The 26,434-nt window shown below is 39.5% G+C and overlaps 2 protein-coding genes across 5 annotated transcripts; both read right to left on the minus strand.

Moving 5' to 3' along the window:
- Positions 1-1,405: 1,405 nt before the first annotated feature.
- Positions 1,406-16,905, minus strand: trpv1 (transient receptor potential cation channel, subfamily V, member 1). Of its 2 annotated transcripts, none has more exons than XM_079814762.1 (16): positions 16,715-16,905; positions 14,384-14,611; positions 14,126-14,283; positions 13,420-13,572; positions 13,130-13,267; positions 12,677-12,975; positions 12,059-12,229; positions 9,382-9,555; positions 8,999-9,103; positions 8,795-8,865; positions 4,921-5,086; positions 4,643-4,709; positions 3,789-4,087; positions 3,555-3,676; positions 3,376-3,476; positions 1,406-3,298 (listed from the first exon to the last, which is right to left on the minus strand). In XM_079814762.1, exons 2-16 carry the CDS (start codon positions 14,572-14,574, stop codon positions 3,186-3,188), a joined length of 2,328 nt encoding a protein of 775 aa, XP_079670888.1. In that variant the 5' UTR covers positions 14,575-14,611; positions 16,715-16,905; the 3' UTR covers positions 1,406-3,185. The 2 variants fall into 2 exon arrangements, with proteins under 2 accessions (XP_079670888.1, XP_079670889.1); XM_079814763.1 differs by having other exon boundaries at positions 1,901-3,298; positions 14,384-14,604; positions 16,715-16,903.
- Positions 16,906-17,437: 532 nt separating this feature from the next.
- shpk (sedoheptulokinase) lies at positions 17,438-26,124 on the minus strand. Of its 3 annotated transcripts, none has more exons than XM_079814696.1 (7): positions 25,811-26,124; positions 24,904-24,984; positions 24,527-24,710; positions 24,281-24,433; positions 21,567-21,742; positions 20,085-20,285; positions 17,438-18,205 (listed from the first exon to the last, which is right to left on the minus strand). In XM_079814696.1, exons 2-7 carry the CDS (start codon positions 24,938-24,940, stop codon positions 17,811-17,813), a joined length of 1,146 nt encoding a protein of 381 aa, XP_079670822.1. In that variant the 5' UTR covers positions 24,941-24,984; positions 25,811-26,124; the 3' UTR covers positions 17,438-17,810. The 3 variants fall into 3 exon arrangements, with proteins under 3 accessions (XP_079670822.1, XP_079670820.1, XP_079670821.1); XM_079814694.1 differs by having other exon boundaries at positions 24,843-24,984; XM_079814695.1 differs by lacking the exon at positions 25,811-26,124 and having other exon boundaries at positions 24,889-25,047.
- Between the last annotated feature and the right edge of the window lie 310 nt (positions 26,125-26,434).

A 26,434-nucleotide genomic window follows, 5' to 3' on the forward strand; every position in this document is an offset into this window, starting at 1 on the left:
TTTCTTCCTTAAATCTTCAACCTTGTACTGGTCATGAACATTCATATGTGTATACCCTCATCCAGTCTTCAAGGACTTTTTGACGGTGACCTTGTTTTCTTCTCAAGCAGTTTCTGCTCATCAGAGTGTTATATATGATTATCTGACTACATGTAGCTATTGCAGGAAATGCCAAACCATCCCAAACGAACTAAATTTATTTGCTGATCTTGTCACAAAATCACATTTCTTTGGCGATGAAAGAGTGAATCTAATAGGCCCTATTGGTAGTGGATATTGGGATCCTTATTCAAAATGGTTTATATATTACTAAATACTAATTACTCCTTTAAAAAGTATTATTTTTACTTTACTTATTATTCTCGGCCAACAGTAATTAATTACACTGCTAGTTACATTACTTTTCCATTAAACCCCCCAAAAATTGGTAATTGCATCATTTTTGGAGCCTGTGAATCCAAGAAAGTTACAGAGAAATGAGTACAACTGGCTCAAACTGATGATAAGCCTCATTTTTTGTAAACATCTTATGTATTTATGTATCGCAAGCCCTAGTATTAGTTCTGGTAACAAAGGTCTGTTAAATAATTGTTATACAGCTGCTAAAAAAAATGAAATGGTCAGCATATCTGTGACAAAATTTTGATCAGTCTCTTAAACTCAACGGCAATAAACTTTAAGATGGATACAGATTTGCAAGTCAACTGAATTATAGGATATTTTATTTGTAGCCTACAATACAAATTGTTAACAGCATATTTACAAAGTATAGGCCTATAGCCTAGGCCTACATTCATTAACAGTTACTATATTGAGTAAAACTACATTTCGTTTTTGAAAGTACTTCACAGGATATGCGTGAACAGTTGAATGGAATCGTTCTGTTAAAATGTCGTGATGATGACCAAAGAACCGCTTATCCTAATAATTTCCCTCTCCGGGTGAGGCCACTTTTCCCTCGGCTGTCTCGGTTTCGCATGATTAGCTTGTTTTATATCAAAGGGATACAGTGCCGGAAGTGACGCGCACCGTGCAGGTCGGCGCAGATTTAAGCCGTCTGGTGCGGATGTAAATTTTAGTTATATAACAGAGCATAGCGGGACACTCGCAATCTGAGGTTAAAGAATTTCAGCTCTGCAGTGATATAATGGCCAGATGGCATGACCCATCCATTACTGAACAACTCCATAGTGAACGGTGCTCTATTGGTCAGTAAAATAAGTAATGGACGCTTTCAATTATAGTGGCAATTAGCCTAATGTGAAGCACAGTGGGTTCATCTGGAACTTATTTGCATTATCCTGTGATGCTTCTCAGTTGTGTTATCAATCACCAGCAGACACCACAAGAGGGCGATATACACAAAGTTTTTCACATTGCCTTGCTTAAAATCAATCCAGCTGATCCTGCAACATCATGTTTTTAATATTTTCATCACATTATCTGTTAATAGTGAACGGTATGCAAATATATCACATAATATCGATGCACTTAAATGTTCTGAAATAAAATATGGCCATAGCCAACATCTTTGTAGAGTTTTGCATGTATTAAGCAGGCTAATTCCAATTATACATTAGCCTACATTTTCACGTCACCATTATGTGTCTCAAATCGATATTTTGTTGCATTCTGGTATATAGACACCTTTGAACGCCTGGAGAGACATGAAATGAGTGTTTGACGTTTTTGAGTGTTGGAAATTATGTAGGCTATTTGTGGTGCTTTTAGTTTAAAAGTTGATGTAATGGATAATTTTTGGTTTAATTTAAGGTGACGTAGTTACATTGTACCTACTCAAATAAATACTTAATATTAATTAAATGAACTACATGTACTTAATAGAGTTTGTCAATTACGCATAATTTACTGTTATTGCTATAGTTTTTTATTTTTATTTAATGCTTGAAAGAACATTAACAATACTGTCATACCATAACAATACAACAATACTCCAGGGTCCTTCAGTCCAGATTAAGTGCCAAGTCCTTAAACACAGCCACTGTTCTTGTAGCTTTGAAGTTTTTAGAGAAATCAATAATTTAAAATACATTTTCATCTCAAGTTTAAATAATAATAATTTAAAAAAAGGTTGCATTTGGAAAAGGTACATTTATGAATGAAATATTTGGCTAACAGAAAAATGTCACACCAAAATTTCACTGTGTGAGAGCAATTCCAACATAAATGTAAAGTAGTTTCAGGTTTCTCTAAACAGCAAGAACTGAGGGCATTAATGTCATTCTAGACTTTTGAGATCAGGGTAAAACCTATGAATTAACTGAAAGGTAATTTCTCTCATTTTGTTAGGCATCAGGTACCGTATTTGTGAGGTAATGTCCAAACGTTCTTCCAGGGAAAGTCACTTACAAAACAATTCCAGTAAGAAATTACATATGGCATAGAAAACTCCTCTTCAAACAAGATCTAATTTTCTTATTGTTTTCTGATTTAGATAAAGAAAGGCACTGTTAAATGCCATATGCAGATCCACTAGGTGACAAAAAGGTGTAGTTTGTGTAACTAAGTCACCTTAAAATAAAGTGTTACCATTGTTTTAATATTCATATTTTAATTATGAAAATTGTATTAGTTTTATTTGATCACAATTAAGTGAACATTGGGTTGAATATTACATCATTTTACAAGTTGAGAATGTCAGTTTTTCAGGCATTTTTTTACTTTTCTCTCTCTCTAATCTGACAGTTTGAGACTCATTTGATGTTTTGAGGTCTAAAACATCCTGGGTTGTCTCCCAAAAGCATAGAATATTGGTGACAATGATCCCCACAATAAATCTGGGCTTGCAATGCTTTTTACACATCAGTATAATATCAAAATTCCAAAAGATGATTCAAAAATATAAAAATGAACACCCTCATGTTTGCTAGCTCTCAATCCTTTACTGGGAAATCTTTGTTTCCATCATGCCCATTTTCTTCTTGCCACTGTGTGAATAATCAAATTATATTTAATATTCTGTGCACGAGCAAAGTGTGTGCATGTGTGTGTGTGTGTGTGTGTGTGTGTTTATATAAGATATGATGCATAACAGAAATGACCCCTGAGGTGCATGTTCTCTAAATGAACCACAGTCAAGTTTTATCCGGTCATAAAATGTAATTATTCCTAACCCAGTTGTAATGAAAGGGAATAGATCGCTATAGATACTGATTTTAAAAGCATCAGACGGAGGTAGAGGCCTCAGCTAGAGGACTCATCTCCTGTACATCTCTGCGCGGTGGTCTCTGTGTCCAGCGCTTACTGAACGTCTGCAGGAGTCCACGCTGACTGGGCTCTGTAACAAATACATATGATATTATGTAGGGTTAAAATAGCACACACATACACACATATTTGTTTAACGTTGACTACCTCTCTGAGGTTTAGTGGGGGAAGGTACATTGCATTTCCCAGGATCCTCGTTAATTATACCCATGTTTCTGTTCCATTGGTTCCAGTTGACTTCCTCCACGCTGAAAGAAAGATTGTTCATTTTTTACGGTTTCACTCATCCATTTTCAGATAACAGACAAATGCAAACTCCAAATCACCTGAAGCACCAGCGCCGATCAGGCTCTTGCCCTCCGCCCAGGTCCTTCTCTTCCCCTGAGCGAAGCTTTGTCTTCAGACAATTGGGAAGAATCCACTCCATGTCCAAGGTGGTGATTGCACGCTGTGAATAACAATCATATTTATTGCCTAATTGAAAAACTAAAATGGCAAATTGTTACATACCTTACCTAGTGTATGTTCAGTGTAGAAATGGGTAGACAGTTTGATTTTACCTGTAGTTTCCAGATGCTAGTGCTCTCTACGGACATCGCCTCAATGCTTTGATTCATCAGAGCGATCAGCATGTTCAGCATCAGAATGTATGTCATCACTATGTACAGAATCAGCAGCAAATAGAAGACCTCCTTATATTTATAATGATCGGTGAACTCCAGATCTCCCATGCCAATCGTAAACTTGAACAACTCCAGAGTGGTGAAGTAGATGTTCCTGAATGTGGGCTTCTTGCAGTCCCCATCAGATAACAAAGATCGTGTCTTGATAGATTCCTCATCAAGGAGAGTGACCACGGCTGTTGAGTAAGAAACAAAAGTTTCAGGTCGGAAAGATTTATTTTTGAAAGAAAACCAAGGCTGCAATTATTAGATCAAAATACAGTAATATTGTGAAATATTATTATAACACTTTCAAATTTAATTAAAAGAAGAAAAAAAAATCCTGTGATGGCAAAGCTGAATTTTCAGCATCATTACTCCAGTTTTCAGTGTCACATGATCCTTCAGAAATCATTCTTATATGCTGATTGAAACATTTCTAATCGTTGTCAATGTTCTTTTTGTCAGGGTTCTTTAATGAATAAAAAAGTTCAAAAGATCAGCATTTATTTTAAATAGATTTTTTTGTAACCATGTTAGTCTTTACTGTCACTTTCAATCAATTTAATGTATCCTTGCTGAAAAGAAATATTCATTTCTTTATAAAACAAAAAAAAATCTAACTGACACAAAACTTTTGAACTTTAGTATAATAGCAAACGTTGCAAGTTTGTTGTGTTGTGATCAGTATTAAATGAATTGTAATGAAAGAATCATGTACATTCGTGAATGTATGCAAGGGAGAAGGATACCTGCAGAAAACCCAACGAGGAAGACCATGTACACAACAAGGAATCGAAGAATTTCTCCAAGAATCATCTGACAATAATTAAAAAGCATACGAGTGTGTTACGCACAGGAAGTAATGCTGTGGGTCCTGTCTCGACTGTAAGGACTAGTCAACACTACAAGGAGGCATTAAATGTGTTGCATAGCATCTTTATAGCACTACAAAAAACATACTTTACTAATACTCTACTCTGAAGGTCAGAGTGAAGGATGCTGGGTAAGAGACACAGATATCCCTCACCTTTTGTATCATGACACTGTAGATTCCCATATTTTTGGACCCTCTGGAGAAATAGAGTAGGTTTACCCAGCTCAAGGCAAGACTCAGCACTAGAAAGGCCAGATATTCATCCTTACCAAAACAGTACAGTATGGCACACACCAAGAGGAGCACGGCCTGCAGAAAACTAATGCAACAAAAAGACTTTTAGCAGGAGTAAACACTGTTACACTGGTGCAGTTTAGCCATGTGCATATCTAGAGTATATTATAGTGATTTCAAAAACATAACCATGCTGTGGTTAAGTTTTAACAAAGACTGTAAAAAAGACTGACACATTACTGCGTAATAAAACCAATTGAACGCAATTGCTTACACTTGATTTGCTGTTAATTAATTAATAAATAGTAATAATAATAGCCCATTATGTGAATAATTGAACATCATTCATTTGTTTTATTTATTACTGAAATATTTGGACATTTAACACTAAAGATGACTGATATTTGTAGGGTAAGTGCAAATGTATGTATAAACTAAGCTATCAGGTTAATCACTTATCTGTATGCTATGCTAGTATATAAGCTAACTAATATAGACATTAATGGTTATTATAACATCATTTTGTAGGAATTGTAATCAGGCGCTAAAGAGAGTACCTATTAAAAGCAATTTGAACCAATGGGATTGCTAGGGGTCCTGTGTCACATGTCTGTCCTGTCTTGTGAAGCACATGTGGTGTGTTGTTGTTTTGGGCTGTGCTCGTGTCTTTGTCTGATCCCTCCCCCTTGTTATCTGATTAGTGTTTGATTTCTTCCACCTGTTCCCTCCTGATTTCTTCCCCTTTATATAGTTCCCATGTGCTCATAGTCTTTGTGGTTACGTTGTAATGTCTGGTCTTTGTCTCCCTTCCCTGTGATCCGCTCCCTGATATTTTTGGTATGTTGTTTGTTCCTATTATGTTATGTTTTCCCCCTTGTGGGTTTTTTGGTTTGTGTTTATGTTTATTTTTATAATAAATTCATCCGTTTTTCTCTGCATTTGAGTCCTCACCTCAGTTTCCTCAGTCATCCCGTGACAGAACGTAACCACCATGCAGAGGACTCAGCAGGAAACGGTCCCACCACGTATGAACATTTTGGAGTGCTTTGCGTGGTGGGCTCGTCTCACTGAGGAGGCCAATAGGCTCCCTGTTCCGGTGGATCGTGTTCCGGTAGCCCCAGTTCCGGTGGATCCGAGGCCAGTGGTACGTAAACGGAGGAGGAGAAAGGTTCCCTCCATGCCAGGTTGGGTGGTCCCTGTTCCGGTGGTCCGTATTCCGGTGGACCACGTTCCGGTGATCCCTGTTCCGGTGGTCCCTGAACCGGTGGTGCCAGTTCCCGAGCCGGTGGTGCCAGTTCCAGTGCCTGAGCCGGTGGTGCCAGTTCCAGTCCCTGTGCCGGTGGTCCCTGTGCCGGTGGTCCCTGTTCCGGTGGATCCCGTTCCGGTGGTCCCTATGCCGGTGGATCGTGTTCGGGTGGTCCCTATGCCTGTGGTCCCTGTGCCCGTGGACTCTGTTCCGGTGGTCCCTATGCCGGTGGATCGTGTTCGGGTGGTCCCTGTTCCGGTGGATCGTGTCCCGGTGGATCGTGTTCGAGTGGTCCCTGTTCCGGTGGTCCCTGTGCCGGTGGTCCCTGTGCTGGTGGTCCCTGTGCCGGTGGTCCCTGTTCCGGTGGTCGCAGTTCCGGTGGTCCGTGTGCCGGCGGACCGTGTTCCGGGGGTTCCTGTTCCGGGGGTTCCTGTTCTGGGCATCTCTAAGCGGAGGAGGAGAAGGAAGGCTCCCTCCGTGACGGCTCTGGTGGCCTCAGTTCCGGTGGGCCATGTTCCGGTGGGCCGTGGTTCGGGGAATCCTGCTCTGACAGCGCCGCCTAGATGCCCTGCGCTCACCGCGCCGCCAAGACGTCCTGCTCTGACCGCGCCGCCAAGACGTCCTGCTCTGACCGCGCCGCCAAGACGTCCTGCACTGACCGCGCCGCCCTGGCGCCTTGCTCTTCCCGCGCCGCCCTGGCGCCTTGCTCTTCCCGCGCCGCCCTGGCGCCTTGCTCTTCCCGCGCCGCCCCGGCGCCTTGCTCTTCCCGCGCCGCCCCGGCGCCTTGCTCTTCCCGCGCCGCCCCGACGCCCTGCTCTTCCCGCGCCGCCATGGCGCCCTGCTTTTCCCGCGCCGGCCCGGCGTCTTGAACTCCACAGGCCTCACTGGCCGCCTGAACTACGCTGGCCGCCTGAACTACGCTGGCCGCCTGAACCGCCCTGGCCGCCTGAACCGCCCTGGCCGCCTGAACTCTGCGGGCAGCCCCGGCCGCCTGAACTCTGCGGGCCGTCCCAGTCGCCTGAACTCTGCGGGTCGCCTGAACTCTGCGGGTCGCCTGAACTCTGCGGGTCGCCTGAACTCTGCGGGTCGCCTGAACTCTGCGGGTCGCCTGAACTCTGCGGGTCGCCTGAACTCTGCGGGTCGCCTGAACTCTGCGGGTCGCCTGAACTCTGCGGGTCGCCTGAACTCTGCGGGTCGCCTGAACTCTGCGGGTCGCCTGAACTCTGCGGGTCGCCTGAACTCTGCGGGTCGCCTGAACTCCGCGGGTCGCCTGAACTCCGCGGGTCGCCTGAACTCCGCGGGCCGTCCGGGTCGCCTGAACTCCGCGGGCCGTCCGGGTCGCCTGAACTCCGCGGGCCACCCTGGCCGCCTGAACTCCGCGGGCCACCCTGGCCGCCTGAACTCCGCGGGCCACCCTGGCCGCCTGAACTCCGCGGGCCGCCCCGGCCGCCTGAACTTTTTGTTTCCCCCTTCCCGCCCTGGTCTGTCCCTCCCGCCCCGCCCTGGTCTGTCCCTCCCGCCCCGCCCTGGTCTGTCCCTCCCGCCCCGCCCTGGTCTGTCCCTCCCCTCCCGCCCCGCCCTGTCCCTCCCCTCCCGCCCCGCCCTGGTCTGTCCCTCCCCTCCCGCCCCGCCCTGGTCTGTCCCTCCCCTCCCATCCCGCCCTGGTCTGTCCCTCCCGTCCCGCCCTGGTCTGTCCCTCCCGCCCCGCCCTGTTTTGTCCTCCCGGTCCCGCCCTGTTCTGGTGGAGCGTCTGGTAGCCGCTCCTTAAGGAGGGGGTAATGTCACATGTCTGTCCTGTCTTGTGAAGCACATGTGGTGTGTTGTTGTTTTGGGCTGTGCTCGTGTCTTTGTCTGATCCCTCCCCCTTGTTATCTGATTAGTGTTTGATTTCTTCCACCTGTTCCCTCCTGATTTCTTCCCCTTTATATAGTTCCCATGTGCTCATAGTCTTTGTGGTTACGTTGTAATGTCTGGTCTTTGTCTCCCTTCCCTGTGATCCGCTCCCTGATATTTTTGGTATGTTGTTTGTTCCTATTATGTTATGTTTTCCCCCTTGTGGGTTTTTTGGTTTGTGTTTATGTTTATTTTTATAATAAATTCATCCGTTTTTCTCTGCATTTGAGTCCTCACCTCAGTTTCCTCAGTCATCCCGTGACATCCTGTTCCTAAAGAAACAGTGAAGTGTTCTGAATGCGCATGCGTAGCAGTAGCTTTGTCCAGCCTAAAAAATCCTGTTTTTTGTCATGATTCGAGCATTTAGAAACAAAATTTATGAGACAGTTGTTGTCAGATTTCATTGGTGATTTCAAATATGAAGTTGAATCGTAAGTTTGGCGAAAAGTTTTGTAGAATTAGATTTTTTTCCCCATTCAAGGAGATGGGAGCTGCATGCCCGAGAGGCGTTTTAAAGATGGCCGCCAAGTGAAATGACTTGTCTTAAAGGGACTTTGGTTTTAACTAGTAGAATTATTGGCAAAGAATGTCATTTCAAGCATGTATTGGGAAATTATTCATACTGAAATAAAACAAGAGAGTGAGGGAACTCACAAAAGCTGATCGGTATATCCGTCTATGACCAGGGACTGAAATCTTGGACGCTTCCTTATCATATCTATTAACTTAAAAGACAAGGGAATTCAGTTATTTCTGTAAAAAAAAAAAAGAATATATATATATATATATATAATTTGCATTTAAAGTTAAACATGAATTTGTTTTTAAACCAACAGCATACATACAACAGATACTTACCCCTTTAATAAAGAAGTATAGTGCTCCAGTGAGAGTTATGATCTGTCCTGTCTGAAGCAGGTAGCCGTGACTATCTTTTTTATATTGAAACTGAGGCTTTAATGACTAAAAGAAAAGAGTAGGGATGAGACATGGCATTAAATAGCGAAACATTTACAGTTAGCATGCATGATGAGTAGTTTAAATCAGACTCTGAACTGGAAAAAGATGAGTGTCTGGTTCAGGTCAGTGTGCATATTTTCCAGAATTTTTCTTTTCTTTTCTGTTGAGAGTGTAGTATGTATGAAATGTCATGCCCCTTGCATGAAGCTGCAGCAGGAACTACAAAACTCTTAAGTGTATTTTGGAGTCCCCACCACTGGACTGTAGTGGTGTATACCTACTTGGTTGTTACTGTAGTCCTTCCCTTCTTCGCGGTGATAAGCTACAGCAGTGAGGATGAAGAGGTAGATAATATAAACGATGAAGTTGAACATGAACATCCGCTTCGCAAATCTCTCCCACTTCTCTTCAATTAGTCTGTTAAATGGCTCAATTTGGAGCATCTCGAGGCGATTCTGAAATTAAATGAAATAACCAGACATGTTTCTGCCAACAGCATTTATATCGGAATCCATATACTAAATTAAACATGCTATTTCTAAATCTAATGCTATTTCATGCATTCTGACTTATTTACACTGTCAAAGAGTTGGATTCTCATGCTAAACATGCCCAAAATTTCCAAAAAAGTATTTCTGTGCCAAATACACTCCTTTAGGATTTAAATAAGTTTGGGAAAGTATGGCCCTGTATGACTTCAGCGAGACCAAGAGTGTGCCCATCAACGAGCTTCGTTCGGTTTACTGAAGCCAGGGGCGATTCTAGGATTTTCATTTTAGGGGGGCTCAGCCCCCAGTGAGGGTATGAAAAAAAAAAAAATGGTAACACTTTAGTTTAGGGTCCAATTCTCACTATTAACTAATAGCTTATTAGTATGCATATTAGAATATTGGCTGTTTATTATTACTTAAAAAGCAAATATTAATGGCTTATTCTGCATGACCATATTGTACATCCCTTAATCATACAATGTAGGCAGGTTTATAATCACCGAGATCCCAAATGTGAGGTAGTTAGGGGGGTTCGAGGGCTTGGCCCCTCGAGAAAATTTTGATTTCCATGATCTACATTTGTGCATTTTAAAATATTCTGAACGCCAAAAAATTTGATTAAAAATAGCTTGAAAACCATGTCAGTGGGCAGATATGACTAATAAAGTTTATGTTAATTTACTAAAGGCTACCAGGAAAGCTAGGTAAATGTATTAAATTAATTTACAATATGCACACATTCATTACTATTAATCTTATGCCTAATCTTAAGAAAACGGCTTTGTTAATATTTCTTGTTTGTTAATTAGATTATGACATATAGGCCTATTTCAATAAAAAATGGCGAAATTAGACAAAAGTTTATTAATTTGCCTGAATACTTTTGTCATTTGTTTAACATTTCTGACTTAAAGAAGCAGCTGTCAAATATTAAATGTTTAGTTTAGCTACTTACATATCGCGCACTTGACGTCGAGTCCTGCTGCTAAAATTTGCGCTCAGCCTCAGCAGCTTCTGTGCGTACATAAAGCCCACCGACTCTGATTTGATTGGTTTTCTCAAATATTTTGAATTTGACAAAGCGATGACAGACCAATGAGGCTCAGATCAATGCACACACCTCTGCTTCTGACGTGTGCTCTATTCGCCGCCACAGCGGATTGAAGAACACGCTGATTAATGCAGATTAAAAGACGGGACGAAGCTGAAGCCGAAGCCGAAGCCGAAGCCGAAGCCGAAGCCGAAGCCGAAGCCGAAGCCGAAGCCGTATTCATATGTTATAAAGTTTAATCACACATTTTTTAGGGGGGCTGGGCAGAAGTTTGTGACGCCCATGACTGAAGCCATCGGCAGCGCTGGCATTTTGTTTTTAGACCACAAAATCAACAATATCACTAAAGAAGTGTGTTTTTGGTTGTGGGGGAAAGATAACCATATTTATTTTCCCAAATAACCCCGCATTAAGGAAACAGTGGATGCAGTTTGGTCACGAGTCGAAACCCCAGGTGGTGAGTAAAATTGCATTAAATGTCTGTGTTTTGTTGGCAATCGGTGTGTAAGTGCATATAATGTAAACCACACGAATGTATAGTGAATCGAAAGTTATCCAGGGATAATGCCATGATGTATTTGTGTGTGTGTGCTCGTGTCTCTTTAGCTCCGCCCACTGCATGCCTGCACGGCTGTTTTCGGAAAGAATCAGTACAGCGTATCTGTCTTTTGTAAATAAGATAAAACTAAATGCAATACTACTCTATAGGTACTCAAGATTAACATGAGACTGGTAGAAACGTTGTGCTTTGTACCCTTTAAACATTCTTGGAAACATTTGGGATAATTTAAGTACACAAGTCAACAAAATATATAACATTGTTCAAGTGGTTTTTGGACATTTTAATCCAAATATCTTGCATATTGTGCCTTTAACAAAAATATGTTCCAATGTTTCACTAATGTTCCTTTTTATACCTTAAAGGGATAGTTCGCCCAAAAATGACAATTGTGTCACCATTTACTCACCCTGAAGTTGTTTCAAACCTGTATGAATTTCTTTCTTCTGCTGAACACAAAATATTATATCTTGAATAATGTGGGTAACCAAAGAGTCCAAACATCTGTTCTGTACCGACATAAATTCTAACAGTTTTAGAACAACTTGAGGTTGAGTAAATGATGACAGAATTTACATTTTTGTGTTAACTATACCTTTAAGGTACAAAAGTGTTATTTTTGAATGTTCTCTTATCATTCAACTTTGAACGAGCATTCCATTGAAGTTGGAAAATACATTTGTTCATAATTTTGAGAGAACCTTGCCAGAATGTTAAAAGAAATGTTCTCAGTGGCAAAAATCTGAGAACATTTCCTTTTAGCTGGAATTTTGCTTCAGTATAGTATAGTAAAGATCGAATTATGCATTTTAGATTCTAGAATGAATCAGTATGAAATGAACCGCATGTTTTCTCACGGGAATCTCACTGCCATAAACGACGATCTCCAGTGCGGAGTTCTTCTCGTAGGTGTCGAGGGAGGCGAGGTCATACAGAGACGAGCACACGGGACCGTAGGCCCACTCCGTGATCTTCCGTGACAGATGTCTGCACCCCTTAAACTCCCGCTGTACAATGTGCTTAAACAGCTAGTAAACAAATGAAAAGGTACATCAGAATGATTCAATCAAACAGGGTCTTTTAAACCTATGCTAAGGACATATATTTCAAACTTAGTCTTTTAGCAATGCACTCATTTTAGTAATCAGCCAAGTCCAGCAGCAACATCAGCTAAAATACAGAACAAAGGCAATAAAGGAATAGAAACATTAAACTGTGACTATAGGTTAAAAAGCTTATGACTGTCACTGTAAACTGCATGACTGTGAATCAGTCAGGTATATGATTTAATGCCTTCTGCTGAACGGGAAATAACATCTCACATCACATGAGGACTAATCATCTTTACAAAATCAGGAACATCCAAAAGCAGAACTGACACTTACTGGGCACACACTGCTTTTAATAAATCTTGGTATTTTGCAAAACATAATGACATTTTTCATATTCTATGACAATAAAAAAAAAAGGGTTACCCCCAATTTTCCTGTTTTGGCGGCTAGTTGGATTGGTGTGAATCCCATATTATTTTCGATTTCCTCCAGTTTGATCTTGGGGTGAAGTTGGTCGGATTTGATTAAGATGTGGTCATACATGGCAATGACAAACTCTGTGTTTTCAGGGCTATTATCAGCTATGGAGACTAGTGCGTGAAGCACCATGTTCCCATGAGAGTCCCTCTCCCTGACATCCACCGCCTGGTAAGGGTTGTCCATAAGGAAGTCCACAATGTCCAGCTGATTAGTGCAAGCGGCCAGCGACAAGGGCAACTCACCTGTGAGCAAAAGGTGTAAAAGATACAGGTAAGCCCAGGGTCCCACAAAGTAACACTGAGGAGTTGAACATTTACATTTGAGCATTTCTACTGTATAAATTGTTGTCAGAATTATACCAGTCCTGCAAACGTTCAACCTTATCCTTAGACCTACCAAAATAGAAGCACATTTCTTGATTGGGTTGAAAGAATTTCCCACAGGCCTTAGCATGGACATCGGCCCCTTTCTTGACTAGAATCTGTACAAATTTTGCACTCCTCCTTTCAATCGCAACATGGAGTGCTGTCTGACCTGCCAAAGAGATCAGTCGATAACATTGTAAAATAGATGGTTTACATAGGATTAAGATACTGTTCATTTATAACAAATGTACCAACATTACAGCTAATATAAAACCAGATCTAATAGTAATTATACTAATAATAGCATGCTATGGCTCTGACCTTTGTAGAAACTGTCTGTGTAAGCAGCGTTGACAAGATCTTTTACATCTCCCAGTTTCTCCGCAATGTCCAGCAGAAGTTCAATAGTGTCGTTCTCGCCTTGCCTCAAATTTAAAAGCGCTTTCAGCAGGGCTGTCTTTCCATTGGACTTATCTGTAGAATATATATATATATATACACATAAAAAAATGGTCACACTTTAGTTAAGGATCAAATTCTCACTATTAACTATTATACATCGTGACTTTTGCCTCAATAAACTCCTAATTACTGCTTATTAATACTGTAGCTAGTGAGATAGTTGTTAAGTTTAGGTATTGGGAAGGATTAAGGGATATAGAATATGGTCATGCAGAACAAGGCACTAGTATGTGCTTTATAAGTACTAATAAACAGCCAATATCCTAGTAATACACATGCTAATAATCAATAGTGAGAATTGGACACTACACTAAAGTGTTACCAAAAAAACTGTTATTTTATTATTTATTAAATATCAGTCATGAATTCACAGTACTCTTCTGTGTATTATTTGTACACCACCTTTCAAATGTTTGGGATCAGTAAAATAGTTTTGTTCTTTTTTGTAAAGAAATTGACACGTTTATTCAACAAGGATGGATTAAATTGATCCACTAAATATTTTATCTTGAATAAATGCTGTTCTTGTGAACTTTCTCATCAAAGAATCCAAAAGAACTATTACATTGAGAGTCGGTGAGGTGTTTCATGTTTTTGTGCAGGTACTGATGTAAACCCTGCAGTTTCGACACCTCGCCGCTGGACACGGCCTCAAACAGCCTCTTGATGGTAAACCTCTCACTGTCCTGCTGAGCCGGTTCCTCGGTTACTTTTCTGATTCCCCTGTATGCAGAATGTGTCTGTTAAAGTTACGATTTCTCAAATTATATTTGCCATACACTCCAGTGTGTTTTTTTTTAATATAACAAGGAGACCCACTTACCTGTCAAAGTGTAGGTTAAATTTAATTGTGCATGTCGGTTCCTCTATATCATCCAGGTAGTTAGAATCCATGGGCCTCTTGTCCTTTGGGGCACCTTTCTTCATGTGTTTGGCCTGTGCCCTCTCCTCCGCTGTCTGGTCATCTGTCTCCAGAGTGAATGACGAGGGACTGCTGTCTTTTGATTTACTCATATTGATGTCTTCTTAGTCTCACAGCAGAAGCTGTAAACTGCATAAAAGTGATATCATTTGCAGACACAGGACATTAGGATTCAAGTTCATACAAATAAGACACAACTGGTGGTTTTACTTTTATAAGCAAATAGGACATTCTGACACTCGATAGCATTGGGTTTAGGAATTGTGCTTTGTTGGTAGTTCACTAAATGTCGCTTCCTTTGTTACCAATCAAATTACTATAATGATTTTGATATAAGAGCTGAAGTAAGAGTTGCTTCTGTAAGAGTAGAAGCTACTTAAGTGTCATAATGGAGCGCAGCGCGTCTACTTGTTTTAAGAACCATTAAAAGATGAAGGAGTCACAAATGATCCAAATGGAAATTCTGTGGCAGGAGGTTACAGGAAATGCAGAACCACTGCTGTTATTTGGCTCACGATTGTGCGTCTCATTGCTACATTAAATAAGTGAAAAAATGTGTGATTATAGTGCAGCCATGATCATAAGAGCATCTAAAGACATGCATATATAACCCATCTAATGGATCTGGGGTTATCTTGGGTACACAACAAATCTATTATTCATCAAAATAAAAATGTGGATTAATTTACAGCTTTTGAAAGATACAAAAGATACAGCAGGTTCATATATGTGCAAGTGGAGGTCTAATGGACCTTTGCTAACTGAATTATTGATATTTCTTCATGCTGTTACTTGCTATATGATCACATCCAGGGAATAGGCCATGATTGGTCCATCATGGAAAGCTTTCCCAGAGAGTAAATGCATTTCTGACAGAATTCCGTAATGCATCGGATATCTAATGCATTTCGTTTTAGAATATTATAACTTAGCCTCTCTGTAAATGGTTTGATATAGCATTACATTCTCTAAATGGCAGCATGTAATCCTGCATTAAGAAAACTGGACACATTACACTGGTGGTTTTGGGTAATCATGTAGCACAAGCACAATGTCAAAAGCTCTTGATTTTGTAAGGAAAAATGTCCATAGAAACAAGCTACTATCATCTCTGTTTTGACCGGGTTCATGAGCATACATGTGATCTATCTTGTGACATTTTACCATGAATCTCTCACAAAGCTGGTTTTGTATTTAAAAGGACGTTCATTTTTACATGAGTCAATTTCTTTAAAGAAGATAGGCCCACAGATTTTCCTTTTATAAGCCAATGTGACATTCTAATACCAGCATTAAGATCAGCAATTATGCTTGGATGCTATTTCAGTAATTGTTCGTTCTTAGGAGACCAATCAAATTACAATTCCTTTATAAACTTATTCTATAAACAGCTAGTGAGAACAGGAGCTAATGGTTCATCTAAGCACCAGTTCAAAGAGGAAGGGGGCAAAAACTATTCAGATAGAAACTCTGAGACAGGAAGTGAAGCTATCAAGGAAATGCAGAATTAGTTACACTAGTTATAAAGAAATAATTATTTGAGCATATTTGTTTTTCACATGCACATTAAACAAGAACTCAAATTGCTAAAATAATTGGGGAGATGTAATTATGTGTTATGTAGTCAGGAGAGCATCCAATCACTCTTCGTCATTTAGGGAATATACACCATAAATACCACAGATAACCATAAAATAGACCTCTGGGATATGAAACATTCTTTAGATTTGTCAAAACAATAATTAATGTTCACATCACAGAAAAGAAAGGGTGTCTAGGATGCTAAAGATTGCATGTGCAAGTGGGCTTCTCTATGGGTGAGGCAGAGCAGATTGTTACTGCGTCTAAAAGATATTTGATGGACTAATTATATCACTTAATGTTATATGACGCTAGATAATGACCTAATATGCAATTGCAAGATGCTGGATAGTCTTACTTACTATGATATGACATGGCCTCTCTGTAAATTGGTTCAGATAACATTACAGCAGAAACAGTACATAAGACAGATACCATGTTTAGATCTCACTTATTACTGGATTCAGCATGTTTTGGGTTGAGCAAAAGCACAGTCAAGCATGATATTGTTAGATTTAAAAAGACAAACTTGAAAACTGATCTGCAGAAATATGTATTAAAGCAGATTTCACAAGGACAAGTGAAAACGCTGCATTCTATTATGGTAAACAATTAAAATGCAAGAATAAAGTATCAAACATTTGTACTCACCAATCAATTTAGGTTTTCTAGTCTGTTAAATGAAGTATCCCGTATTGATGGTCCACTATGTTAAACTGAGCTTGTCAGAGGTATGATTACTTGAACACAATGACTATGATAGTCATGGCTCTCTCTCTCTCAGTTTCAGAGAGGAAGAGGCAAGATGTTCTGAGGTTGCTGAGAGCCTTACAGAAAGGCGGGTTGTATTGATTCTTACTGTGTGTTATCTATGTTTTGGTATGTCCACGCCTCATTTGTAACCACCCAGTGCTACATATCTACCAGGCAATGCACTAAAAACCATCAAGCTCTTACTTAAATGGCTTCACTTACATTTAGCAAATCTTAACTATGATACATTTGCTGGAATTATTTATATATATATATATTTTTGTTTATTTATTTATCAAAAAGTACCTCTCTGCATTCATCTGCACTTGTCTGCTAAAACGGTTCTGTTGAGCAGTGTCACTTTTCTTAACGTGTATGGTTTCCTGTATGACTGTGGCAGATGGTAAGATGGTTCATGGTGGTTTAGGTGCACACATCACATGAACAAAACGAAACCTCAGCATGCTGTCGATTCTTAAGGCACGTGTGGTAAACAATTCACTCTTCTTTATCTTATTTGAAGAAACAAACAAACTTCCATTATAGCCATATGCAGTACATGTAATATACGGTATAAACTCAATTATATCAAATGAATTGGAATAAAAACATGACATTTGATGCATCAGAATCCAGTGTTTATTAACATCTGAAATGCCACTGAACATTGTAAACAATTTTTGTGATTTCAAGGCTTTGTTCAGTCATTTAATGGAATTCAGAAATATTCTTCGCACACAATGCAATAGTTGTACAATGAGTGTAAATTAGTGGATAAAAAATGTAACCCTTGACAGTCAAAAAATGAATCAATAAGTTAAATTAATGATATAGCATACAATTAAAGGAAAATGTATAATTTGATGGATGTCTAGTATTAAAACATTTTAAAATGAAATACACTTAATAACAAAAACATAATTATTTATGCATTTAACAATACAGAAAAACAGTCGTGGCGTCACAGGCTGATCTTGAGTGTTGTTGTGTCTTCTTATGTTTGGTCATTAAACACCATGGCAACTCCAACTGCTGAGTCCACATCTTTTCCGTAGACTACAGGAAATGGAAACACTCTCTCCACTTCCTGTTGCAGAATGGGGTTACATGACAAAGCGCTGCCACTGCCAATAATACACCTCACCCCAGCAGCCTGCAGGCTCTGAGGGGGCATCATAGTGGCCAAGTTTTCAATAATGCCCCTGCACACAGCCCGAGTCACGTGACCCAGAGAGAGGTTAGAGGGCGAGATTTGTGAGACACTGGCGCTCTTGGTGGGGTCATGCCGCTCTCCCAGTAGCGTCGAAGTCACGGTTAGGTCAGTATTAGGCTGTGCCAAGGCAGACTGGATCAGCTGGGAATAGATTCTGGACTCGTTTACTTCCAATCCTGTGAGATAAAACAATGAATAATACACCTGAGGACCAAAAACATGCAACGAGAATACAACACTCTCGAAAATAAAGGTTCTTTATTGAGATCTAATGTCCCATTAAGAACCTTTAACCCTCTATTGGTATGCATTATGTACTAACCATGAAATATTTTTAATAAGTTTTTATGACATGAAATCGCTTCAATCATAGAAATTTTTGAAAAAAAAAAGTTTTTTGGGGGGAGGGAGTACTTAAACGTTGCTATATGGTAACGCTGTACCACAATGGAAAATGGTCAAAAAAATGTTTTTTCTATAAATTATTTTTTTCTCTTCTATTTAAATGCACATTTGTATATACTTGGAACTAATGCAAACCAAAAATAAGTAGATCGCTATCATTTGACCTTCAAAATGGCTCTCATCACATGTAAGAGCTAACACTCTTCCTATAGCTCTTTCCGCAAATGTTTAAATTTTCTGAAAAGAAGACAATGCTATTTATACATAAATACAACTATATTACAATAAACACTTCAAATAAATAAATAACTGCAATCATATTATTGATGCTACTATCTATTAAAAATCCCAATGGGGAAATACATTACTGCAATTCCACTGTGCTACAGCGTTGCCAAATGGAAACATTGATATTTTCTCAATTTACAGTAAAACTATGTTAGACAAAGTTCATTTGTGTATACAAATATCTAATTTACTTTCCAGAGATGCTGCAAAAAACTCCCCCTTGAGAAGAGATGTTTAGAGCACTCTGGTTAATATGAGGTTAATAGAGCAATTTCTGGAGCACTTCAACAGGTGTCTTCCGTGTGAGGGTGACAGCAGGAAAGAGTTTTGGAGGGATATTCAAATGTCATTTAAATTAAAAACAGCACATCATTGGCTACCTTAAGGTCTGCCCTTTTAATTCCCATAGTGCAATATATTGTATACTTTTCTGAATAACAAGAAAATGGGTAGAAATTAATTCTTGCCATATGGAAAACTCCGTACCATAAAGGGTTAACATCCATGGAACCTTTCCATTACACAAAAAAATCTTTAAAGTGGAGAAAAGTTCTTCAGGCCCTGTTTACACTAGTGCATTTTCGTTTTAAAACGCATAACTTTTGCTGCGGTTACACCTGTCGTCTACACTACACCAGCGTTTTCATCCCTCGAAACGCTTCAGAGCCGCCTTAGTTTGGAAACTCAGGGGTTGCATTTCAATGTAGTGTAAACGGACAAAAATGAACACCTTTGAAAGCGATGGCGTGGCTTCCCACATTACACTACCGGAACACGACAGTAACAGATCAGAGCCGTCACTCTCAAGTAACGGCTCTGTAACAGACCAGCCTCGAAGACCGTGTAAACAATAAAATGGAGACGGAACTGCAAGCTCTGCTGACTTTGTTGTCCTTTTAAGCAGCCATTTTGCAGTTATACTCAGCATTTTATAATGCAGCAGCTACCTACTTGCGCAAGAGGCAAGCTATTATTAGAGCAATCAGCAAATGATTGCACTTTTACGCGCATGCCCAGTGTGCATGAATGGTCATGACATGCGTTTTCGGTCATGTAGTGTGGACGGAGATCATTTCTGAAACGCAGTGGAATCGTTTTCATTTTAAAACGGTGTGTTAAAACAAAAACACACTCATGTAAACAGGGCCTTACATTATTAAAATGTTCTAAAAACTGATCACTAAAAGGTTCTTTGAGGAACCAAAATGGCTCTTCTAATCTATGGCATTGCTGTGAAAACCCCCTTTATTTGTAATAGTGTATTTTAGTACAACACTTGTTTGGGCTCTATTTAAAAGAATAAATGATTCACCTACAATATAAAAAGTCAAAGGTTAAAAAGGTTAAAAATTGTTGATTTACCAAATTCTTTCATCCATGAGTCCAGCATTCTGACAAAGGTGGCCATGACATTGCCTCCATTAAGTGATGCGGCCACTGCCAGATAGGATCCGTGCAAGTATGGGAAATAAGCGATGGGTGTAAGGGCGTCTGGGGAACTGGGAGGGCTGAACTCTGCAGGCATGGCGAACGTCAGCTGGGCTGAAGTGCTCATGTTCAGCACTAGTGATTTAACATAATCCACAATTACTTTGAGTGTGTATCTGCCTTATGTACACAGCAGTTCAAAAGTTTGAGGTCTGTAAGATTTTTTTGTGTTTTTGAAAGTCTCGTTCTTATACATGTTGTTTTATTCAGGATTGTATAATGAATAGAATGTTCAAAAGAACAGCATTTATTTTTTAATTGAAATCGTTTTGGTCACACTTTATATTAGGTGTCCTTAACTACTATGTACTTACATCAAAAAATAAGTACAATGTAGTACGGGTAAGGTTAGGCACAGGTTTGGTGGTATGGGTAGGTTTAAGGGTGGGTTATATAAATGTTATTATAGAAGTAAATACAGAAATTATTTACAGTTGTTATTACATGCAGGTATTTAAAAAAATATATATAAATACAATGTAAAAACCGGTAAATAAACAGTGCATTTTATGAAAGATTGATTTAAATGTTAATAGTAGTTAAATACACCTAATAAAAAGTTGGACCATATCTTTACTGTCACTTTGGATCAATTGAATGCATCCTTGTGGAATTAAACCATTAATTTCTTTCTAATAAATACTTAATGACCCCATATTTTTGAACAGTAGTGTTTAAGTAAAAATGCTACAGTCCACAACACAGTACTCAAGCCCACACATGTGCTGGTTTAGCTGCTACACCGTTTTGTGCAACCTACAAAATCATATACATTTTTTTAATCATATAGCTAAAAGTATTGGTGTTGGTAATATGTACAGCACATTCGGCATAATTTCCCCATTGCCCAATAAATGTAACCCTTTCTATAAAGTGCTGACATATATTAAATCAAAACCATCTATGACAGGTAGATAAAATATTTAGCACATTTTTTTGGTTTTAACAAAATGGGTAAACATTATTATGGCCGAACACAGACAAAATCAAGAAGGTAAGTAAACAAATCAAGTTTAAGTATTTAAAATACTATACAGTCCTCTTTTTAGCATAAGCTTGAGCTGCTGCGCAAAAATATCCAATTTACAAGAACCCATAAAACAGATAATATCTCTCATGCCCATGCCCTTGAGAGAGGACGCTGAAATCTGAGTACAAAATCTGCCTTGTTTACATGTGCTCATCGCATAACACCTCCACCTAGAGGCTGAACTAGTAAACACGTAAACTGACCTCAGATTGAGTGTGTACTGTATGTAGCTGATAAAACTACAATAGTCTGTAGGTCATTTACAGACCAAGTCAATGCATTTTAGAAAAGAGAACTAAAAAAGAGGCATCTAATCCAAACTGTACCTGCAACTCCTTTGTCAATCATGCAGGAGTACACGCTACACTGGAAGTCTCCCAGAGCCGCCCCGACCGGTGTGTGAGCAGGGATGCCGTACCACTCAGAGGAAGTGTAACCAGCCACAGCTCCTGACTCCACCACGACAGGCAAGAGGTGCACAGGGAAACCTGCATCCTTCAGACTGGAGGATATATAAAATAAAAAAATAAATATATAAACCCAGTCAATTCATGATGTTGCAGAGACCCATCCAAACACAGTCATTCAATTCAACACAGAATAATATTAAACATCATAGATTAGTTAAGAGTCAGTTTCACTTGAAGCGGTACTCGCAATAGAAGGGGCTTCTGCTTGTGCTCAAAATGAGCCCTGCCCCCTGCTATCATGCCCCACATATCAGGGGCGGAAATCAATGGGGGAATTAATAAAATTCAACAAATGGGTGAAAATATCTCCCTAGTATAAGTTCTTGTTTTTAATATTTTTAACAGCATTTTTTTAAACATTTTAAGCAATACCATGCACGGGCAAGAGTGCTGTTTTCCCCTATATCAACACTATGTAAATGTGATATTGATTTTATACAACAGTTGGTGACTTACATTTTAGACACAGAATATTGTCTGCTTTTGCTCTGTTATGCCATTAAAACAGTTCTAAACAGATTCACAGTAAAGGGACTCAAGGGGCCCTATTTTAACGATTTAAGCGCATGGTCTGAAGCGCATGGCGCAGGTGCACTTAGGGCGTCTCCGAAACCACTTTTGCTAGTTTAACAACTGGAAAAATGGTCAGCGTGCCAGGCGCATGGTCTAAAAGGGTTGTCCCCATTCTCTTAATGAGCCATGGGTTTGTTTTGGCCATAACGTGCAATAAACCAATCAAAGTCTCATCTCCCATTCCCTTTAAAAGCCAGGTGCACTTGCACCATGGCGGATTTGCTATTTACATGACGACTTAAATACATGTGTATTGCCACGATTGGTCAAATAATTAGCCAATTTCAGATTCATCATTACTGCAAATAGGTCATTCTGATGCATGCAATGACTATCCATTATGTCATGTAGGCATTTTTATCTTTATGTACACAATAATAATCTTTTACATTTGAAACATTTTATTTTTAATATTTGTGTGTTGCTGTGCATCCCCGTGTGTGTAACCAGAAGAGTGTACGCGAGTTGTGTACCCGCCTATATGCGCATATTACTAACGCACCCTTTAAATAACCAAAACAAATACTACGCTATTGACTTTAGACCAGGGGTTCGCTCTTCGTACCTCGCTCAATACATCTGAGATGATTTGACAGATCCCAGAACTTTTAATCGTGATAACTGATCTCTGGCTAATTTGGTTCTTCAAACTAATTTGCGGATTGGATTCAAATATCTGGATTAAGTTATCTAAGATTATTGCGCGTTCTTGTGTTCCCTGAATGGGGCAGATGTATCGATACTCGAAACCACGATCAGTAAAGCAGCGATTGGCTGGCGGCAAGACAGCAACGTAATGACATCATATAATTAAAAATGCCATCAGGCAAAAAACTTGATAAATAAAAATAAAAAAACACAACGAATTTCTGGACCTTTATAAGGAAACAGCCAAGCGACCAAAACAACATAAAAGTTATAGATAAATGAAATGTGCACAGTTTTTTTTTAAACATGATTCCCAATTATTTATATTCACGATTTTATAGTATTTGTACACCCTTAACATTTTTATTTCAATGTTCTAATTAGCAATTCATTTAATTTTTAATTCAAATTGGAACAGATTTGTTACGTGACAGCATTAATTTAAGTTTCTTAAGGGTCAAGGCTCTGCGCTGTATTATACACAACATTATAAAATTATTTTCAAATACATTTTTATATTATTATTGTTTTTTTAAAATGATTATTGCCCCTGGCAAAGAGTTTTATAATTCTTGTTATAAAATATCAGTGATTGGGACACATTTTAAATATCAACGCCACTTAAAAAGTTGTAATCTAATCCTGTTTACATGAAATAATCCTGCTCGCGAGCAGGTTTAAGCTTACGGACCTGTTGCTATGACAGCAAGTCCAGGATGGGCATCGAAGAACCAAACAATCCAAGATCATGCCAAATCGTCAACAATCAAATCCTGCTAACTGAGTTAGCGAGGTACGAAGAACGGACCCCAGATTTTTGTTGGTCAATGGCGCATTTGTTTCAGTTGCCTCAAAATGGCAACGTGCCAACAAGGCACACCTTGTTTTCAGACCAGCATGCCCATGGGCAAACAGATGGGCGTGAGTGCATTTGCTATTTAAACAACGTGGCGCTGGACATGAAAATTATATTCTAATGCTCAAATGCTGCGACGGCGTTGCGCCTGCCCAAGGACTCACTCAAAGACTGCTTTGTCCCTGAATGAATTCCATTTTTATTTCTTTGCTCTCAATGCCTGGTCATTACGCTTTCCATGGTGCTACCTGAGTGGCTGAGAGAGTGACAAAGATTGAATGCCATTTTTGTTTTCGGTCGTGACTGTAATAATAGTGCTCATCAAAGAGAATGTCTGGTAGACTTTGTTTAAAAATAGTCTATTAAGAGTGAAATATGCGATAACGTTGTTAAATACAACAGTCTTGTTTTTTTTGTTTTTTTTTAAACGGCCACCTCTGAATTGCAAAGGCCACCCCTGTCGAGAGTAAATATAATATCTGACTTGACTCACATTTGTGTGTTCCATTGGTTGGTGGTTGTGTTGAAGTAACCCCAGCTGGCAGCATTTTGTCCAGTCATGACACACTTGTCAAGGCCTCCCAACATGGAAACCACATAGTCTTGGATGGTGCCTGCATCACTGAAGCCTGACAGGAACTCTGGCCTGAATAAATGACGTATAATTAAAAGAATTCAGAGTGGAGCAACTGGATTTTTGCTGACATAATTTAGTCTGAAATCTTGAGATTGATTCTACCTGTGTTTCATATACCAGAAAATGGTGGCACAACCAAAGCCAGTGGCCACACTCAGGTGGGAGTCTGGTTTAGGTAAGGAAGACAGGAAGTCAGCGCTGCAGCGCCCATCCTGCCAGGTGATCAGCTGACTGGCGTCTTTGGGAATTAATCTAATAGATTCATCTTTACTTAGACATTCGCTGCCTAATGGAGATGGATAACAGTATAAGTATTGATACCATCTAAATGTATACATTTTTTAATTACAGTGCCACACCACAATACCAGGAGCATTAAACATGCTTTTAGTAGTCGTTCAATGTGTTAAATGTTAACCTGATTTAGATTTCCACAACACAATGCCATGCATTTGTCCACATACTCCAATGCACTTGACTTTTTTCAGCTTGTCTTTGGGTAAAGCGTCCATGCATTGGTCCAGAGCGGCAATTATTAGTGCAGGATCCTGCTCTTTGGCCTATTACAACAACAATAAATAAAAAGTTTGTTTAACCCTCCTATTATCTTTGGGGTCAATTTGACCCCATTCAATGTTTAACGTCTGTAAAAACACGATTGACATCATTTTTTTTTTTGCTTTAGATTGAATGACTTTTCCTAATTTAATGGGGACAACTCTTTAAACATAAAATTAACATGATGATATTTTTCCAATGTCCTGTACACATTTTGTAGCATCTGTGTTCCTTGGGGTCAATTTGACCCCAGGCTCATTTAGCTGTATAAAACATAAGAAATATAAAAATGTTACACCCATTTGTTTAGGTTGTTTTATTGAGGTCACTATAACATGCTATAATTTTATATATTGAATGTAACATTCAAACAACTTCCCTCTGATTTAGGGCTCTAATCTAACCTAACCAAACCATACCTGTAGTATTGCGAGAACCACTAGTAGTTCACGTTATTATGGCCCCACCAAGTGAATGACAGGATAGCCATAGTGCTGCTAATGTCATCAAAATGGTTCCAGGGCCCACCAGATATGCTGTCAGACATAAATGACCTGAGACATAAACTTTTGTAAAAAAAAAAATCATATTCTGGAGGTTTAAATTGCTGGGGTCAAATGGACCCCAGAGGGTAACAAATGTTACTAGATTCGAGGGTAACAGGAGGGTTAAAAAAAACATTAAACAAACCTCACAAAATGTAGAACCAAAAACACATTGCACATGACATGTGTTTTCTCACAATACTTCTTGAGGTTAATTTCTCTGTATAGTCTAACTGTGTATTTTGACTGCCATCGCTTTACTGCTCAAATAGCTGTTACCTACATGTGTGTCTGTGGTGCAGCTGATATCAGAGTTTGTAGGGAAACTCCTGCTGTCTGTCACTGTGTTGGACTGCGCCTCCAGCAGCACGACTTTAACTGATGTGGTGCCCAGATCCATGCCGAGAACAAAGTCAGCAGAACAACTGAGTGATGTCGCCATGACCTCTACTTTTGTACAGTCAGTGGAACATGTGCAGTATATGTCATTTATATGTCATTGCATACGAAAATAAACAGCTCTAAATATTATTACTGCGTTTCTAGTTGTCCACGGCCAGAACTAGTGATGTCCGAATGATGAACGAAACGAATCGCTCTTGTTTCGAGTCTTTTCAATGAATATGTTGAACCGGTTCACAAAACTGTTCTGAATGATTCATTTAAGAATCGGACTGAATTTGTTCAGTTCAAGAACCGTGTCTTTTGAACATGTCGTCTTGATAAACACCCTTAACAACAACAACAATAATAATACAGAAAAAACAAGCAAACAAACAAAAAAGTTTATTTGTTTGGGAACATGCAAAGACGTAACGTCCTGAGTCGCAAATCATTTCGAAAGAACCGATTCTTACAAATGATTCTTACATCCCATCACCATTTTGAGCCTTCGCGGATCCCGTAG

This window comes from Gobio gobio (genome assembly GCF_949357685.1).
Source record: "Gobio gobio genome assembly, chromosome: 4".
Classification (NCBI taxonomy): Eukaryota; Metazoa; Chordata; class Actinopteri; order Cypriniformes; family Gobionidae; genus Gobio; species Gobio gobio.

What these genes read in the sequence shown, in the direction of transcription:
- trpv1 (XM_079814762.1), bottom strand. Translation starts at nt 14,574, where the DNA reads ATGAGTAAATCAAAAGACAGCAGTCCCTCGTCATTCACTCTGGAGACA. An exon ending in CCAAAACAGGAAAATTGGGG is followed by an intron (nt 12,230 to 12,676) that starts GTAACCCTTTTT and finishes TTTGTTTACTAG; the next exon opens with CTGTTTAAGCACATTGTACA. An exon ending in CTAGCATCTGGAAACTACAG is followed by an intron (nt 3,677 to 3,788) that starts GTAAAATCAAAC and finishes TGTTATTCACAG; the next exon opens with CGTGCAATCACCACCTTGGA.
- shpk (XM_079814694.1), bottom strand. Translation starts at nt 25,969, where the DNA reads ATGGCGACATCACTCAGTTGTTCTGCTGACTTTGTTCTCGGCATGGAT. An exon ending in GCTGCACCACAGACACACAT is followed by an intron (nt 24,985 to 25,810) that starts GTAGGTAACAGC and finishes TTGTTGTAATAG; the next exon opens with GCCAAAGAGCAGGATCCTGC. An exon ending in AACCAATGGAACACACAAAT is followed by an intron (nt 21,743 to 24,280) that starts GTGAGTCAAGTC and finishes TATATCCTCCAG; the next exon opens with TCTGAAGGATGCAGGTTTCC.